The sequence below is a fragment of the Serinus canaria genome, chromosome 4 (assembly GCF_022539315.1).
Source record: "Serinus canaria isolate serCan28SL12 chromosome 4, serCan2020, whole genome shotgun sequence".
Taxonomy (NCBI): domain Eukaryota; kingdom Metazoa; phylum Chordata; class Aves; order Passeriformes; family Fringillidae; genus Serinus; species Serinus canaria.
The window spans coordinates 6,289,245-6,306,274 of record NC_066317.1 but is presented as its reverse complement, the minus strand read 5'-3'; the positions used below and the strand labels follow the sequence as shown (position 1 = coordinate 6,306,274).

At 41.9% G+C, this 17,030-nt stretch overlaps 1 protein-coding gene across 3 annotated transcripts in view; it reads right to left on the bottom strand.

Annotated features, from left to right (window-relative positions):
* The window catches only part of INTU (inturned planar cell polarity protein), a 40,037-nt gene extending 30,303 nt beyond the window's left edge, over positions 1–9,734 (bottom strand). Inside the window, exons 1-2 of one of the 3 annotated variants that reach the window (XM_050973948.1) lie at positions 9,604–9,734; positions 1,091–1,677 (exon numbers count right to left, since the gene is read on the bottom strand). In XM_050973948.1, the coding sequence (XP_050829905.1) occupies positions 1,091–1,677; positions 9,604–9,692 (676 nt within the window). In that variant the 5' untranslated portion in view covers positions 9,693–9,734. Of the gene's footprint in view, positions 1–1,090; positions 1,678–5,282; positions 5,414–9,603 lie in introns of those variants that run through there. The other 2 variants (XM_009096307.4, XM_050973950.1) reach the window with 2 other exon arrangements.
* Positions 9,735–17,030: the final 7,296 nt, after the last annotated feature.

The window sequence follows — 17,030 nt, the reverse complement described above, 5'->3', positions numbered from 1 at the left end:
AACCCTGGAATTTCAAAAGCACTCATGCTGACTTTGTGGGATTTGTGCTACTTATAGCATTAAGATTTTTAATGATCTTCTAACCAACATCACATCTTTGCTCTCCCACTCTGTGAGCAACCAGCTTCGAGGGTAATTAAATAATCTTTCACCCTTTACAGATTTGGCCTGGTTGTCTCCCATTTACTGTCTCTAAGATTGATGTCCTGTGAGTGCCAAGTTTTGAGTGGCCTCAGTGCTGGGAGTGGGAGTATTTCTGCTCCTTCATTACCCCTGACAGTCGTTCATTCCCCTCCATCATTCACATTTGGGTGCCTGTCAGACCTTTTGTGACCCAAGCTTTACTTACTGCACCAGCAAAATACTAGACAGCCCATTTCTCTTCTGGGTTAGTTTCCTGCCAGCTTATTTCATCAGCTCATGGAAGTGCCCAAGCTGCCAAGCCGCCACAAAGGCTGTACTGGCTCACTGCCTCCCCAAACTGCAGCCCTGCCATGCATTTGGAGCCTCCCAAAGTCACAACTGCTGAAGAAGCTGCTGTTGGACTTGCTAAACAGAAAAATAACCAAACAAGGCTGTGGAGAAAGTTTGTAATATAAGAATGTATTTTACTCAGTATTTTCCCCCTCAATTTTAGATACAAAATCCATTTAAAGCATATATAAGCAAAGCTTTTTACCTAAGGGGGATGCTGTGGAGAAGACGAAAATCTAAATACAGTATCTACCAGGCTATAGGTTTGCTCCAGTCCCTCTTACCTACTGAGGAAATCCTAAAATCTTAAGTCAAAGGTGGTGGTGGGGTATTTCCTGCTCTAAGTTGCTCAGTCTCTGAACACTAAGGGATGGTCATCTCCTTACTGCATTAATACCTTTTAGGTTGTGCCACATATTCTAAAAATCAGTAACAGAGTAAACCTGACTGGGTACCAACCATCAGATGCAATGACATTGACTCAACCCCTCCAGAACTGATGTAATTGCTTACGTCTCAAGAATATTCAAGTCAGCTGTCTCTAACAGCAAAAAACCCCATAAATCTTCATATTAAAGGAAGAATGCAGCAGTTAGCTATTCCTTCAGTTACTTACCAATCAGGATTTGACCTGTTTTCACTGCAGAACTACCTGGCACCAAGCCATGTACCACAAGCTTCTCTTCACTGACTCCTCTGGTGGCTTTATCCTTCCTGCCTTGTTTTTCCACTCTTCTGCTGCTCCATGAAGACTGATGGACAATCCCTACTAAGGCTTCTAGCAGCTTCTGCTGTTCTTCTTCCCCAGCACTGTAGAGTTTTCTGGGATTTACATAAACAGACACATCTTTGTACTTCTGCTGAACAGTGACACCCATTTTCTGAGCAGACCGGTGCTTCAATATGGAAGTAGGACCAGAGGAGGGCTCATTGCAGCTTCCACTGCCTTTCTTAGCAGAACTCTTTGGTAAAAGACTCTTCTTTTTTAGCATTTTGGTCCATTTCTTCAGTTCATACTTTCTTTCCTTTCGCGATCCCTCTTGAATGATTTCAGCTTCGTTTTCACGAAATCTGACATGATTCACTGCTGGCATTTCTGGACAGCTGTTCTGAAGCAGAACTTCTTCTTCACTTTCACTTAATTCTAAATAAAATAATTCTCCATTTTTCTGCACACTATCCAACCACTCAGGCTCAAGGTCACTGGAAAAGAAAAAAGAATGATCAATGAGTTCTGATAAGGAAAATCCCTGTGCAAGTGAGATCTGATTATTTTAAGCTCAACTGTTAAGTCTGCCATGAGGGTTAGAGCTTGTTTTAGATAAATGATGGATATGGCAAGGAAAGACATCCCTCTCACCAGTAAAATAGTTTCTTTAAATGCCTTAGAGGAAAACAGCCATTGCAAAAAGCAGTATTCTCCTTTCAGAAAACCAACATTTCTTTGACATGCAAGTTTTAATTAGTAATCACATTCATGTGCATGATGGGATTTTCTTTTAAGAGAAAAAATTACATTCTGTTTCTTCTCTCCCATTATTTTTTCCTTTATGCATTTGTAATATAATCATGGCATGATTTTTTGAGGTGGTCCTGTGCAGAGCCTGAAGATGGAGTTGTTTATCCTTGTGGGCTCCTTCTAACTCAGGATATTCTGTAAAGCTATGGGAACACAGATTGCACTGCCAGCCCTTTGGAAAGAGAAGATAAACATTTTAAAAATCACTTAGATTTAACATTAAAACCCCAAAACAATCTAAGATGAAATCTAGGTAACAGTTTTCAAAGCCCAAGTTCCAAATAGCATCTGCAAAAAAACACACTAAAAATGCAAAGAGGCAGCAGTGCCACAGAAACAGATCTGGCAGCTGGCATGGATCACCCAAAGTCAAGAGCAGGACATTTCTGCAAAGCAAAGGCAAAGCAGCTCTAGGATATAACAGAAACATCATCAGCACAGTGCAAAAAAATTTTTGTCCTAATTTGGCAATGGTAATGCTCCAGCCATGTCCAGTTTTGGATAGCAGGTTTTAGGAAAGATGTAAGAACTGGAACACACCCAGAGCAAAGAGACAAATGCTACATAGCCTATAAACACATTTAAAGGGAAGGAGACTGGTGGAAATCATACTCTTTTGGCTGAGGAAAAAAAAAATAACAACCAAAAGCTGCCTGCTGAGGGGCAACAGACCCAATGAACCTTGAGGAGAACCATGGAGTGTTACTCCAGATAGATGAGAATCCTTGATGGCTAAAGTAAGAAGAGTCCTCAGAGGTTTAATTATCTGGGATGTTCTGCATGGAAGATTTTCAGGAACAGACAAGAGTAGTTAATTCTTCCTAACCAGACAAGAAAGAGATCTCTCTGTTTCATAAAAATCATATAAAGAAAAAATGAGACTGGAGATTTATATCATAATTAATATAGCAGTTAAAATTAACACACATTCATACATTTGACACTAGAACTACTTTTACTGAATAAAGAGTGCATATAGAGCATTTTTAACTTGGAAACACAGATAAATGATAAAAGTTTACTGAATGGAGAACATGATACAGACATTGCACCAGAGCACCTTTAAGGGCTCAACAAGAGGATCTGGCTGGACCAGCAACACAGCAAACAGTGGCATTACTCTCTTTCTGGAGCTCCAGTTATTGAGAAAAGTCTATGGATCTTGCAGACAAGAAGAAACATCACCTATCTCCTCTGCATTTATTAGCTTTTTTTCTCAAATAGACAGTTTAAAAGAAGAGCCACCACTTGTGATAATCTGGCTATACCTGAGGGATAAATCCAAGTTTGTGATTTTCAAAATCCTGAGTTCTTATTCAAGAGAGTATCAGAATGCTGACAAAACCTAAAGGCTGCCAAGGGCACACTCTTTGTGGTCCAACATCTCGCAGAAGGTGGTAGGCAAGAAATAAATGGGAAGAGTTTTTCCTTGGTTTGTTTTTTAAGGAGTACTCATACATTCTGGCATATGTAAGCAAAATTAAGCAAAAACAAACAAACAAAAAACCTCCAACAAAACCCAACCAAAACAAACAAAAAACCAAAATCCCCAAACCAAGCAATCAACTCCTACCCCCCCTCCAAACAAAACCCAAACAAAAAAGGAAAAACTAGAAATTTACAAAGAAATAACATCTGCATTAGCAAAAACTATTGTCATGTATGATAGCATTTTTATACCCTCTTTAAAAAGGACTGTGGTCTTTGGAAAAGCTGTTTCTTCTTTGGGGTAGATGTCAAAATTTCAGCCTGGACATGAGTTCATGCACTCAAGTCCTCCAGCTTTGCTCTCTATTTTGATTAGAACAATATGGACCATTGGCAAAAGAAAAATGCTGTGGGCATGTCTGGTGTTTACTCTAGGTTCACCCAAACAGAATCACTCCAGAGAGAAGGCAAGAAGGAACTGCACTGTAAAAAAAACTCTCACTTTCCCAACAGAGATTCACATAGACATCTGGAAAAGCAAATCTGAAACAAGAAATCAGCACCTAGCATGAGAGGTTTTCCCCTCTAATGCTGTAGTGTCACAATAAATTGAAACCAAGCAAGGCAAGAAAAAAGGGGAAAAAAATTAATATATCTAATTTTGATCCGTTTTCTCTTGTGTCAAAACAAATGCTTACACAATAACCTCAACTTGCCTCTAGGACTGGAAGCTTCAGTCAAGGGAGCTAAAAGACTTGAAGGCCTGCATTTCTCTAAGAGTGGTTTCACTCATCCCACACAGGTATTTCCTGTTTGGGATGAATGTCTGAAAAAATGTGCTGATTGAAATTGCCCATTTTTGGAAGAAAGATAAATTAGAAAGAATCTGCTGGATAAATTGTTATATAGATTATTAATAAAAGTATTACACATATTATTACAAGTAGTTGGCATGTGTTATGGGCTGAAATCTGTGGTACAGCTTTACACCCTAAACATATATAAAGAATGACAGTAAAAAGGCATTTTAGATGAGAGACTTGAGAAAAGAAAAAACCCAAACATACAAAATATTAAAAAAATATGGCTTCAGGCTGAAATGTTACAGTTGACTTCTGGCTCATAAATATAGGAATAAAGTAAGTTAGGTGTACATACAACAGCTTTGTCTCTGAGCCAGAGGTACAGAGAACTACAAATTAAACTAGGCTTGAACACAATCCTAACTTCTCCCACTTAAACCTTTTTTTCCCCTTCCCCTGCACACATCATGATGAAACCAACATGCTGAATGAAATGCTATTGATTACACCCTGAAATACACATTTGAAATGTCAAGCACAGCTGTCCTAACACAGGGAATCAAGTCAATGTTGTAAGTTGCAATCAGCCAAGTTGCTGTTGTAAGTTTAACTTCATCCGAACTTAAAAAATATACAAATAAACGAAAACCCCGGAGGTCGCATTTATAACTTTAAAATACGTATTATACAGAACTGCCTACTGACTTAGGACACTGAAATGAAAGAGTACACCTTGCTAAAGCCTGTGCCAAGTCCTTCCTTGCCCTCCGCTTCCCAGCGGGGGACTCAGCGCAAGGACCGCCCGCGGCTGAGCCCACCCGCGTTACCGCCAGGGCCCTGCAGGGAGACACTGCCAGAAACCTCGCACTGCTCCCTGCTCCAAGAGCCAGCCCAGCAGAGCTCACCTCAGTCCAGCTTAGTTAAACCCAGCTCAGCCCAGTTAAGCCCAGCCCAGCCCAGCCCGCAGCGCCGGGGCGCTCCCGCCGCCTCCCACCGCGCACGGGCAGCGCGACCGCGGCCGAGCCCCCGCGGCTCGCCCTTCCCGTCCCCGCCCTTACTCGGAGCTGGCGTCCAGCGAGGAGCCGCCGGAGCCGCTGTCGCTGCCGGTGCCCGCGGGCTCAGCGCCTTCTCCGCCGGCCGCCTCCATCCCCTCGGCAGCGCCGCTCCCGGCGGCCGCCCGGGACGCCATGACAGCTGCGCGCGGGACGGGGCACGTGACGCGCGCCGCGCCCTCCCATTGGCCGGCGGCCCCAGTCGCCATGGAAACGGAGGGACGCGCGAGCGCCCGGCCCTGAGGGGCCATCCTCCTCATGGGGGGAAACCCTCCGTGGCCGCGGGAATTGGCGTGTGCCCGGCATCCCCAGGCCCTCGGACGCCTTTCCCTGGCTCACCAGGAACGCACCGCGGAGAACCAGGCTTTATTTAGTTGCCTGATTGCTAGGTCCCAGCACCCGTCCCATAAAACACACCGGTATTGTCTTTCACCAGTAGTGAAACTCGGGAGTCCTGTGCCGAGGCTCGAGCGTTGTAACCAAACACTGGTCAGGAGGGGGAAAAAACGAGGTAAAAAGCGGTTCTGGGGGCAGCTGGGGGATGCCTCTGTGCTTTATTTTATGTGCTCTTGTATCAATTTAACGAGCTGTGAGCAATTAGGGTAGGTTCTCCTTAGGTTTGTCAGGGCAGCACTGCAAGGAGAAGAAAGGATGTGGCAGACCCAAACAAGTACCTTAAAACAGCTCCTGCAGTCTACACATATAAAATCATACACAGTCGAGAGAGACACACACGCACACAAAAAAAACCCTACTCGGTTTTCAGGACTTAAATTATTCACATCCATGAAAAACAAGAGCTATGGCAGGCCTGCAGACAACTTGCAGTGTAGCTGTGTCAGTAAACCCATCAGGACACACATGGTGAGTGGGGAAAGGGATGGCGAGTAATTGTTGGAACATGTTTCATGGGCTGGATTTAATCTCTGCTCTGTGGGATATTTGCACAGCTTCAGCAGTGAGGTTTTATAGCCCTGGAACACTACAGAGGAGTGACAGAATCCTGGTATGAAATTGCTGTGCTCGAAAATGCTTTAGGGAAGGGTACATTAGTAAGCGTGATTTCAAGTGAATTAACAGACAGAAATGTTTTGGACTCACATCCCTGTGATTAAGGCTTCAAGTGGAGTAAAAATACCTATATTAAGTACTGAAGGGCCATTCTGAAGTCCCTGGACAAGACCTGATTTCACAGATAAATTACTGTTGCATGGTTATTAAGACTACAAACCTATCCAGAGGGGGAGTTTCCTATAGAAAAGAGCTTGTGCTACTATGGTTTCATTTAGAAGGTGAGGTATACTGTCCCACCCTCCATAATTAACATTTGCAAGCACTTCTAATACTCTGAGCAGCACTCTGAAGTGTTTCTGTGGAGAAGCGATAGTCAATGCCAGATGGTGCTGTGTTAGTTAAATTTCTCTGAGTTCTCAAGAGCTGATTAATTGGTTCCAGTTGTTTGCTCACTAAGTGAGAAATACAGGCTCTCTCTCAAGGAGGCAGTGGTTTTACACCACTTGCTATTTTATAGGAATAAGCATATTGTGAATGGAAGGATGATGGAAGGCTTTGGGTCCTCTGAGAGGAGTAGCTGGGAGCCACCTAAAGACTTTGCTGAAACGAATGTGGAATTTCTGCTGCTGTGGGAACAATTAAAGATTGCAGGATATCTTTCACACAGCAGGATCTTATTTTAGTGAAGACACAGATTTTCCCACACCATCCCTCTTGAGAGGAAAGCTTCTCATTTCTTGGGCATAAATATAAGGATGAAACTTGAAATAATTTGTCTTCTGGCAGACGTTTTACACTTAATCCGAGTAGCTGGGGCTGATGCTCCTCACTAAGGGATCCATGAGCCTTCTATGCCAAGTTGCTGCTTTTACCATGCAGATGGTGAAAATCTGCCAGGGGCTATCACTGGCATCAATAGCACTGCTCACCCTCACTGGACAACTGGGTAGTGAGCACTTAGGAGTGGATAATTAAAGCCTGAAGGTTGCTCTGATTAGCTGTTCCTGCAAAGAACTAAATCCACGTGTGGAAATTTATTTCCCGAGCAAAGAGTTTCTCGTTACTTTTTTTTTTTTTTTTTTTTTTTTCTGGCTTAACCTGTTTCAGAAGCTGTTGTGCTTTAAAAATAACAGCCTGCCTTGATCCATGCCTATATTCAGAAGGAGACTGAAGTTAAAAGAAGACAGGGTATAGGACACACTGGTTTCATGCTTCAAATTACAGCTCTTCATTAGTGATTATGAGGTAAGAAGGCCCTAAGTGACTTGTTAATATTTTATTTTTTCCTTTCTTGATTTCACATCACTTAATATTTCCAGGAAGGCTGGAAATATTAACCAACAACTGGATAAGACACATATGATACACAGATAAAACTAAGAGGGAAATAGTTTCATCTTTGTTTTTCAGGTGTGTTTCTTGCTAACACCTGTTTACTGAAAGAAAAACTAGCCAAAAAATATGAGTGACATTATATTTCAGCAATTGATTCCTGGGTTTTTTATTCCTCCAGGGCACAGCATGAGCAAAATATGTTAGAAATAATTCCCTCTTTTTTAAAGATTAATGACAACAACACAACTTTCCCCTCCCCTGCTCAAGCGTTTCTTAGTGGACAAAATACATATTTCACAAGGATTCATTAATAATTAATATTTTTTTGATCACAAGGTTTCCACAGAACCGTGTAAGACTGTGATTACAGAATCTTCTCTTTACAGCTCCTCTGACAGGACTGTGCAGAGACCATCCACAGCAAAGTGGCATGAACTGAAGAGTGACACTGGGCTGTCATTTTAATTGGGATATTTACATATAAACAGACTCGACAGAGAATGAAAGCTATCTCTGGGACCAAAGGAACAGAAATTTGTGAGCAAACACTCTAGTGCTCAATAAATGAAACAGAATATTCTGACTTCTTAAGCTTTCTGCATCAACTCTGATCACAGAAGGTATTTCAGAAGAACACAAAACCAACAGGAAGATAGCCATGAAAAATCTGGGAAGAGCAGTACAACTCATCCCATTCTTTTGAAAAGCACTCTTAGAGAGTTAAGAGTTTTCTCCTGAAGGAAAAGCAGCTGTGATTTTATTTTTTTCCCTACTGCTTTTACTTCACCTTAAATGTTTTAAATGCTTTTTTTAGGATCACCTGCTATGCATAGCAGACATGTCAGGCATGAAAGAAAACCATTATTTGCAGTCAGTCAACATGCAAATGTTTCAAGCATGAGTAGCCTTATTCCACTTAGAGTATATTAATGTAAGCAACACCACCGGGCAGCAGGTTTTTAATCCAGCTCTAAAATAGAACATTTTCTGTTAAGTCACTGAAAAGTCCACGGGGTTCTGTTTGCACACGAGCACATTTATTGTGCATAAAGCAGCCTCAGAGTGCCGGAGCAGGCTGACTGCAGCGTGCCCTCCTTGCTGAGCTCTGTGTTTGCATCCCCAGCGCTCACAGGAATGGATTTCACACGGCTGACGCCTTGAGCTGGAGTTAGTAACCACTTGTTAGTTTCCATAGCAAGAGCTGCTTGGAGCTGGCACTGGAAGTGCCCGTGTGCTTTTTCTGTGCAGCTGGAAATAAACCAGCGTGGCTGGGAAACAGGAAACGGACTCCTTAGCAGAACTGGAGAGGAGCTTCTCTTGGATTCTGCTGAATGGGATGAGTTTTCTTTGTAAAGTTTCTGCGGTTCTCAGCTAAGCACATGGAAAATGCCATCAAGGGTGGCTTTCAGAGTCCTGCACGGGCCTATTGGGCAAGATCCTATTGTCGAGATGTCTTTGAAGGGGGATACCGTGGAAAATCGCCCGTTAGGGATGGTGAATGCAGGAGGAAAAGCAGCTGCTTCTCATAGAGTGTGCTGCCTCATGTACATCCACTTAAGAATTTCTTTCCCATCCCTCTTGGATTTGTGGGCAAGTTAGAATACATTATCCCCTGCCCTTAGAGAAAAGTTCAAAACGCTTATGGCATGGAGGCAACAGCATCAATCCATATTAAAGAGTATCAGCACGTTTCTCTGCACATGTAAGATTCCCTCACCTGCACATCCTCCTCTTCTCCAGGAAGGAGGGAGGGAAGCCCGAGGGCGCCTCGGCTCCCCGCCGGCAGCCACCCCTTCCCTTCCCCTGCTGTGCACAGAGGGGCAGTCACGACAAAAGGGGAGCTCGCCGGGGCTCCGGTGGCTCCGCTGTCCCTCCGCCTGGCGGGCGCTGCCTGCGGAGGGGCAGGGGTGCCGGAGCCTGCCGAGCTCAGGAAGCCATCTCGGGCAGCCGCCCCCCGCTCCCCGTCGCGGGCACTGACCTGTGCAGCAGGACGCTCTGCACCGAGTCCAGGTCCTCCAGGTTCCTGGTGACGGGCCGCGGGATGCTGTACCTGCCCGCCCCGAACATCGCGGGCGGGCGAGCTGCCGCCACCCCTGCATCGCCCGGCCCGCGGCACCGGGACTGCGGGCGGCCGCGGGCAGGTGGCAAGAGCCCCGGAGACCCGCAGCCCGCCCGGCCCCGCCGCGCCGCCCGTCCGTCCGTCCGTCTGTCCGTTCCCGGGGCCCAGCGGCGCCGCGCCGCGGGGCGCGGGGGAAGCGCGCCCTGCGCGGCCGGGAGAGCGCGCCTGCTCCGCTGCGCTGGGACACGGTGTGGTTTCTGTCAGGAACTCGCAAAGCGTGAAAACCAGACTTTCAGAAAAATAAAGTAAAGCAGTTCCTAGCTGCAGCCGTAGATTTCCTCCTCCCCACCACCCAGAGCTTCATTCCCAGCGCCCGCTATGTGAGAAAATAGTTTTTCCCCCATGTATTTTGCTGCTGGTCAAAGTAGTGAATTACCCGGTTGATCCTCTTTCCTTAAGGAACAATGTGAATAATTACCAATCACACAAAATCCAATCCGGTCTTTGATTCCCTCTTTCACAAAATATTAGTTACAAGTGGTTTCAGATGATCACGGGACTCCTTACTGGGTTCCCATCTGTTAAATTCTGATGCAGTATATTGAATGAACAGGGACATGAATGTATAAAACCCATAGCTTTATTCTTTCTTGTGAATTGCCATAATTGATTTTCTCTGCTCCCTTTTATGGGACTGCTTTTCTCTAATTTTTCAGGATGTGGACATCTCCTCCAGGTTTTCTCTGAGAGCTGACATAAGATCAATAGCTAATAAAGTCTTGCAATCTGTTACAAAACCCATGAACTTTAGTTTCCCTCAGACATTGTGCCTGAAGTAATTACGGAAGCACAGCAGTGCAATAGTTTCCCAGAAAGACCATTAAGAGGAGGACCACTGGCATGATAGGCAATGGATAGCAAACTGGAAACCACTGAATATTTTAGCACCACACTCCGTGGGATGGTGGCCACCACATGGAGCAAAAGCTTCAGCTTTTTTGGAGACTTTGGCTTTAGTAGGCAGTGGCAACAACTCAGTTTGGAGAGGGTGAATGCAAAATTACTGTGAGTCTGTGGGTGGGATTCTCACCAAGTAGTGTGACTTGAATATTTAGGCGTCTTAACATTTTTTTCTTTTCTTAAAAATTTGTTTTCTTTATCTCTTTGATACCAGCATGAAATTTTAAGAGAAGGACAAACCCTTCTGAATCCCACTCCTGTCAAAGATGAGGAACCACCATCCTCCACTGAGGTGAGCAACAGCAGCAGGACTAAAATAAATAAAAATCTTTGGCACCAGGGTGCCAGGGAAGCTGAATGTACACCAGGATTATGTGTCTAAGTAGCAGTGACTGGAGGAGTTTGGTATGTACAGTATCAAGATCAGTATAAAGCTTCCACAGTGGCACTGAGCAAAGAACTTTTTGATTACCCACTTGATTTCAGAAAGCTGATGGAAAATTCCTGGTGGTTGTGTCACCATTGCCTTAGAAAAACACTTAGGCACCATCCATATTTCAGCCTTTTTACCTTTTTCATGCCCTGAGGGAGCAGAGATGTTTCATTTGTACACAACAGGGGTGTGTTTTCCCCATTCACTTAGGACAGCACCAACCCCAAATCTGGGTCTGGAATTTGATGGTAGAAAACAACAAAAACCCCAAACGTTACCATCAAAATCACCCTGTGTGTCCAGAAGGCCTTTCCAAGATCCTTTTCAGCTTTTTTTTCTCCCTGGGCTTCTTCTCACTGGGAGACTTTTTTTTGGTGTTTCTTAAACTACTGAGCTAATGCTGAATTTAATGGTAGTATCATCTGCTACTAGTATTTTACTTTTACATGGGTTTAAAATTGGTTGTGAAGACCTTTATTAGAATTGCTTACAACTCAGCAAAACTAGAATGTGTAAATATAAGTATAGAGACCCCCAAAATGTGCCAAAATGAGAGAAGGTGACTTAGGTCTTGTGTAGCTTAAGAAATGGAAGGTCGCATAGCAGTACACTGCTGATAAACAAGCCAAATTACTAATTTTAAAATCAAATAGAATGTTTCTCTAGGTGTGAATTACAACTTCTATCACATTTAATATGCCTAGACTCAATATTTATGAGTGACACAACCGGAAAATGAAAGAGGACCAGAGAGCCAAAAGTGGATATTTTCAGAGCCCTATAATTTTTCCTCAATATATTTTCATTACCTTAGTTGCACATAAGTTTTTAAAGTTAAAAGACAGGGGTCTTAGCTAGACCTGCAGATACCCCAGCCTTTGACATTTACAAGAACTACTTTATTGAGTTTTGTAGATAGGTTTTTCTCTGAAATACAAAGTGCAATTGCACTGTATTTTCTGCAAGATTTTAGGCAACTTAAAAGGAAGGTCATGATTCTATTTGAAGTTTGTCAGCTCTTGTATTTGTACACAAAATGAGAACATGACACTACAGCGCATTTTTCTGAATCCAATAAAATATGTGCTGTTGGAGAAAGATTATAAAATCCTGCAATGCAGAGAAAACCAAACCAATAGGGATTGGGGAAGGAGGAAATTCAACCAATTTAAACACACATAAATGACAATAATAGAGAGAGAAACCCTGTCTACAAAGTAACAATAGCTTACCTGGGCTCCCCTTCTATTTGAGGTACTTTTGCTGCCAGCTGAACTGCTGTGTGAAAACCCTTTTGTTTTGTAACAGAACAATTCTGGTGTTGCTGATACAAAAGAAAAAAAGAAATAGCAAAATACTCTGATGCTGTGTTCATTATATATTCCTCTTTCTGAAATTATACAATGTTTTTTCTCCAACTGATGTGAGGCTTTAACAGATTATGCAACAATTTCCTATGCTGACAAGGTCAGAAGTTTTTGAGTCATAATCCCCTTTTGGAAAAGACAAAAAGAGGTGATAAAGCTACTTTTGCAGTATTCAAACACTTTTAATCTCCTTGACTTGGCTGGTGAGTTTTAGTGTGCCCAGGGATCAAAGATTAACCAGCATTCATGGGCTGCACAAGGTGGAAATCAGCTTATTACTTCATATGTATGGTGTGTCATTTATGTCATGAGTCATGAGATGGTAGCACATGATGAGGAGAATTGAAATGTTTTGGGAGAGACATTTTGAAGGAAAAAGTCCTTATTTTTTTTTCCTGTTTGATCATAGCTGTGAGTAAGGGACACTGTACCTTATTCTATTCAATTCCCAAAATAAGGGCCATGGCAAATGTTTGTTAGGGTACAAGGTTACTCTCCTGTGTCTAGAAACATTCCTCACATCTACAGTGGTTTATTTCTGGTATGACTTGATCTTCTGCTAATTAACAGTGGATAGCGATGGCAGTTCTGTGGTGTGGGCATTGCTGCTCTTGGACAACAGGGAAGGTTCTCTCTCACCAGAAGAAACATCCTCCATGCTACTGCCTGTCTGTTGCCATTTTTGAAAGACTGAGGAGTGGGATTGGTAGGGTATTTTTCGAAGGGAATGTTTCCTGGCTGTGCCTCTTGTCTACAAACAACTGTAAAGATTTTCATCTCTGACACAATCAGATATGGACATCCACCTCTGGATTTGCTTTTATTCTCATGGAGGCTAGTGGCTGCTGAAAAAAAACAAAACCCAGAGAGATTTTGGTGTTACTGCATCACTTAAAGAATAGCTCCTTGTTTTGTGTCTGTGTGGAGCCAGCTGGGTTGCCCAAGCTGTCTTGTTATCTGCTCTGTGTTACATCAGCACTGCACTGCAGAGAGCAGAAGGAGCAGCTCTGCTACACTGAGTTTAGTGATCTCTTCTTGTCAGACTGCAGGGGCACTAAACATTCTGTGCGTTCCAGGTTCTGCCTTCAGCCCAGCCCTGCAGCAGCAAGAGAGAAAACCCAATTTATTTGTCAAATCTCCTACAGTTCTGGGCTCTCTTCAAAAGCAGCCACAAAGGCAATGCTTTTGGCAAACTGGTGAAGTCAGCAGTACAAGAACCCCTGGAAATACAAATTTATAGTCTGTGGGGAAACCATTAATCCAAGGAGTAAGTGATAAGCTGAGCAGCAGCATAGGATGATGTCACTCATTTCATATCAATCTTTCACTTCTGCCAAGAATCTTCAGCTTGCAGAGCAGTGGGGATAGGTTGGCAACATGTGGCTGCTTCATGGCCTTTAAAATAACTTGCTGGATTCTTATTACTTCCTCTAAGACAGTTTTTGTACCAACAAGAAACCTAAACCTTGTTGAAAAGGCCACCCTAAAAATTATTACATGACTGATATATTGCAAAGACTGATAAAACATGATTAGACTTTGTTAAACTGAAGCTGATAAAGTTCTTGTAAACTTGTATATAAATACAGTTTGTGGCCATGTGCTCTTGTGAGAAATAGATCAGAACCATAAAAAAGGGCAACTTATGTTTTATATGAACATCTGGGCAAAGTATAGGAATATATGGCAAACATGCTAAATAAAAAAAAATAAATTTTTTTTGACCCCAGTTTTATTTTTTAGGATTGATTTAAAATCTCTCTATTCCATTTATCCCCAGCTTCTGGACTTGTCTGAGTTTCTGGAGGTACAGACTTTGGTGCATTGCTTTGGAACAGCCTGTCTGTAATTTAAAAATATATGAACAAATACACATACTTTATATGTGCCACCTCACAAAACAGCACAATTGGATTAGCAGGAATTTTCTTTTTTTGTGAGAATCTGAGAGAAGCATATGTAGAATTTCTATGGATTAAACAGTTTATAAAACTAGTTTAATCATGAGAGAAGTAGGATTATTTTAAAGGCTAAAGACTTAAAATTTTCTTATCAGGTGTGTTGGGAATTCTCTGCTTCTTAAATATATAAATGCATAACACCAAAAGCAGCCACAACTAATTTACAGCATGGGAAAATAGATACACTTTTCACTCCTTTAGTTTTCATCAGAGGTTATTATTTAAAATTATATTATTATTTAAAATATTTTACCAAGCTACAAAATTTTAAAAAAGCAAAATAGCACCACCTGGTGCTGATCAAAGTTTTTACGATCAGTTCCAGTCTCTCGGTTTGAGATTACTGCTGTACAGATAAACCAGTGGCTTTCACAATATCAGTTTGAGGTCAGATAAAGAAATAACCTTATCACTATTTATATTATTAATGCTTTGACTCCTTTTTCTTGTAGACATTTCTTCCCTCCAAATCTTTATCCATTATTTACCAGTTTTTAGGGACTTCTAGAAAAAGTTTTAGTTTAAACATTCTGGATATTTGTAAGAAGCTATTGATTAAAATATGATTTTTAGGTTTTTCTTCAGCTGGTTTAGATTTGAGGATTATTAGAGACTCCAGATAAAAGTGAGCTTCACCACTTGTTTTCTTTGTTTCTAATTATTCTTGGGCTTCCTTGTAGTGGTCAGAAATAAAAGCATAATTGAGGTTAATCCCTATATCCTGAAAAGACTTCAGATGCCTAAAACCTGTCAAAATCAATAGGCAGTTAAGTGCCTGAGAATGAATCCCTAAGAATTCAATTTCTAGGCATTATATATTTATTTCTGTAAAAAAGTTCCCTATTCATTCGTTCTCAGTGACTGATGTTATGGTAACTTTGTCTCACAAACACCACTTTGTGTGCCACTGTTTTACTAATGTTACTTTTTGAAAATGAATTGTGTATAATTTCTTGTGAAGTAAAAAAATTATAAAGCCAGCACATTCCTGGAATAAACATCATCACATTCAATAAACCAACAACTAGGTAAACTGTGACAAATGAGTAGGGGATAGCTTGGGAGTTTGCCACAACATTGCTTTGGAACCTTTTTTTCTGTTCTATTTTGATATGTTTGAAGCAAGAAAACCAACTAAAAATGGAATTTTCTTCAGATTAATGAAGCAGAACTAAGAAATTGCTGACTAGGAATCTAAGAGATACTAGGGACATATCTTTCTGAGTGCACACAGCAGGAGGGTGGGGAGATCTCAGCTACCAGGACCTTGCAGAACAAGGGTGATACTTTGTGAGAGAGTTGCTTGAACATAAAAGCAGGATCAAAGCTGTTTAGCTTGGGCACAGTGCTGCAATGATACATTGCTGCTGCTGTGCTGCATGTCAAATCAAAGCAGCCACTGCTCCAAAAATAATTGTTATTTCTTAGATAGTTGCTAGCTAGATGACAAAATCCTGATGTTTGTGTAGCTTTTATGATTTCTGCCATTTTGGGAGAGAACTTTGTAAATACATTGTGTCATGTCTTGGCTTGACTGTTGTCTTCCAACCATCAGGACTGTTTCTCAGTGTGTACACACATAAAATTCAGGGCAGTCATGGAGTGGTGGCTTAGGGTAGGGTGCTCTTCCTGTCTCTGAGATAATGCAATCCTAATCAAACTACAGTGCAACTTTAATTTCTTCTAATCTCTGCAATCTCAGCTATTTGTTTGCTTTCCATCTTATGGAGGATCTGTGTTTCGTGGTGTGGCTGTATTTACAGTGGGTTTATTTTTAATATCCACCAAGGGACTTTGAAGTGCAGCTAACCAAGCTGGCTAACAAAACTTCACTCTAAATTTTAATTTCCAGGCAAGAAGCACTAGAGGGCATTGCAAGTTCTGTGCTCATCTGTGTAGTAACTCCACAGTGCTCTTTTATAACAGCAGTCTTCTCAGTTAAGTAATAAATAACTCAGATTAACTAATAAAAGCTTGCTAACATGATGGGAAAAGCTGTGGAGACCATTTGCAGACTGCAAAAAACTTCTGGCACTTAAATGACAAATACAGTATTTGCTTTGGTCAGCAAGCACACACTGCACACACCATCAAAACCAATATAACGTGAAGCTGCACATGGATTTCTCTGAAAATGGAAGCAAAATTATGTTATGGATATCCATGTCTGCAAATAGAATTGTGTAACTTAAGACTGGCAGCTGGCAGGGTTATATATTCCAAGCCATCTCTGGGCTGAAAAGTAGAATATTTTTTCCCCATATGCATGTGAATAAGTTATGTTCAAAATTAAAAAAAAAAAAATCTGATAATTTTACAGGGGTCACTTTTAAGTGAGTTCAAAACCGTCGTGTGTTTTTATAAAGAGAGAAGAAAAGTACAGACAGAATGTATATACACAAAGGGGGGATTTTAGGAGTAGTTTGGAAGTCAGTGATGGGAGTAGGATTTCCAAGATTTTTCTTTGATCCTGCTGCCAAAAATTCAGGCTTTTCAGAAGCTTCTGTCCCCTGTAAAATGTCACTGATTGTTCTTCCGGGAAATAACAGTACAGTAAGAATTCCAAAGACACAGAGGGCTCTTGAGAGAGAATTGCTCATATGGGATGCACAGAGGAATGTCTTC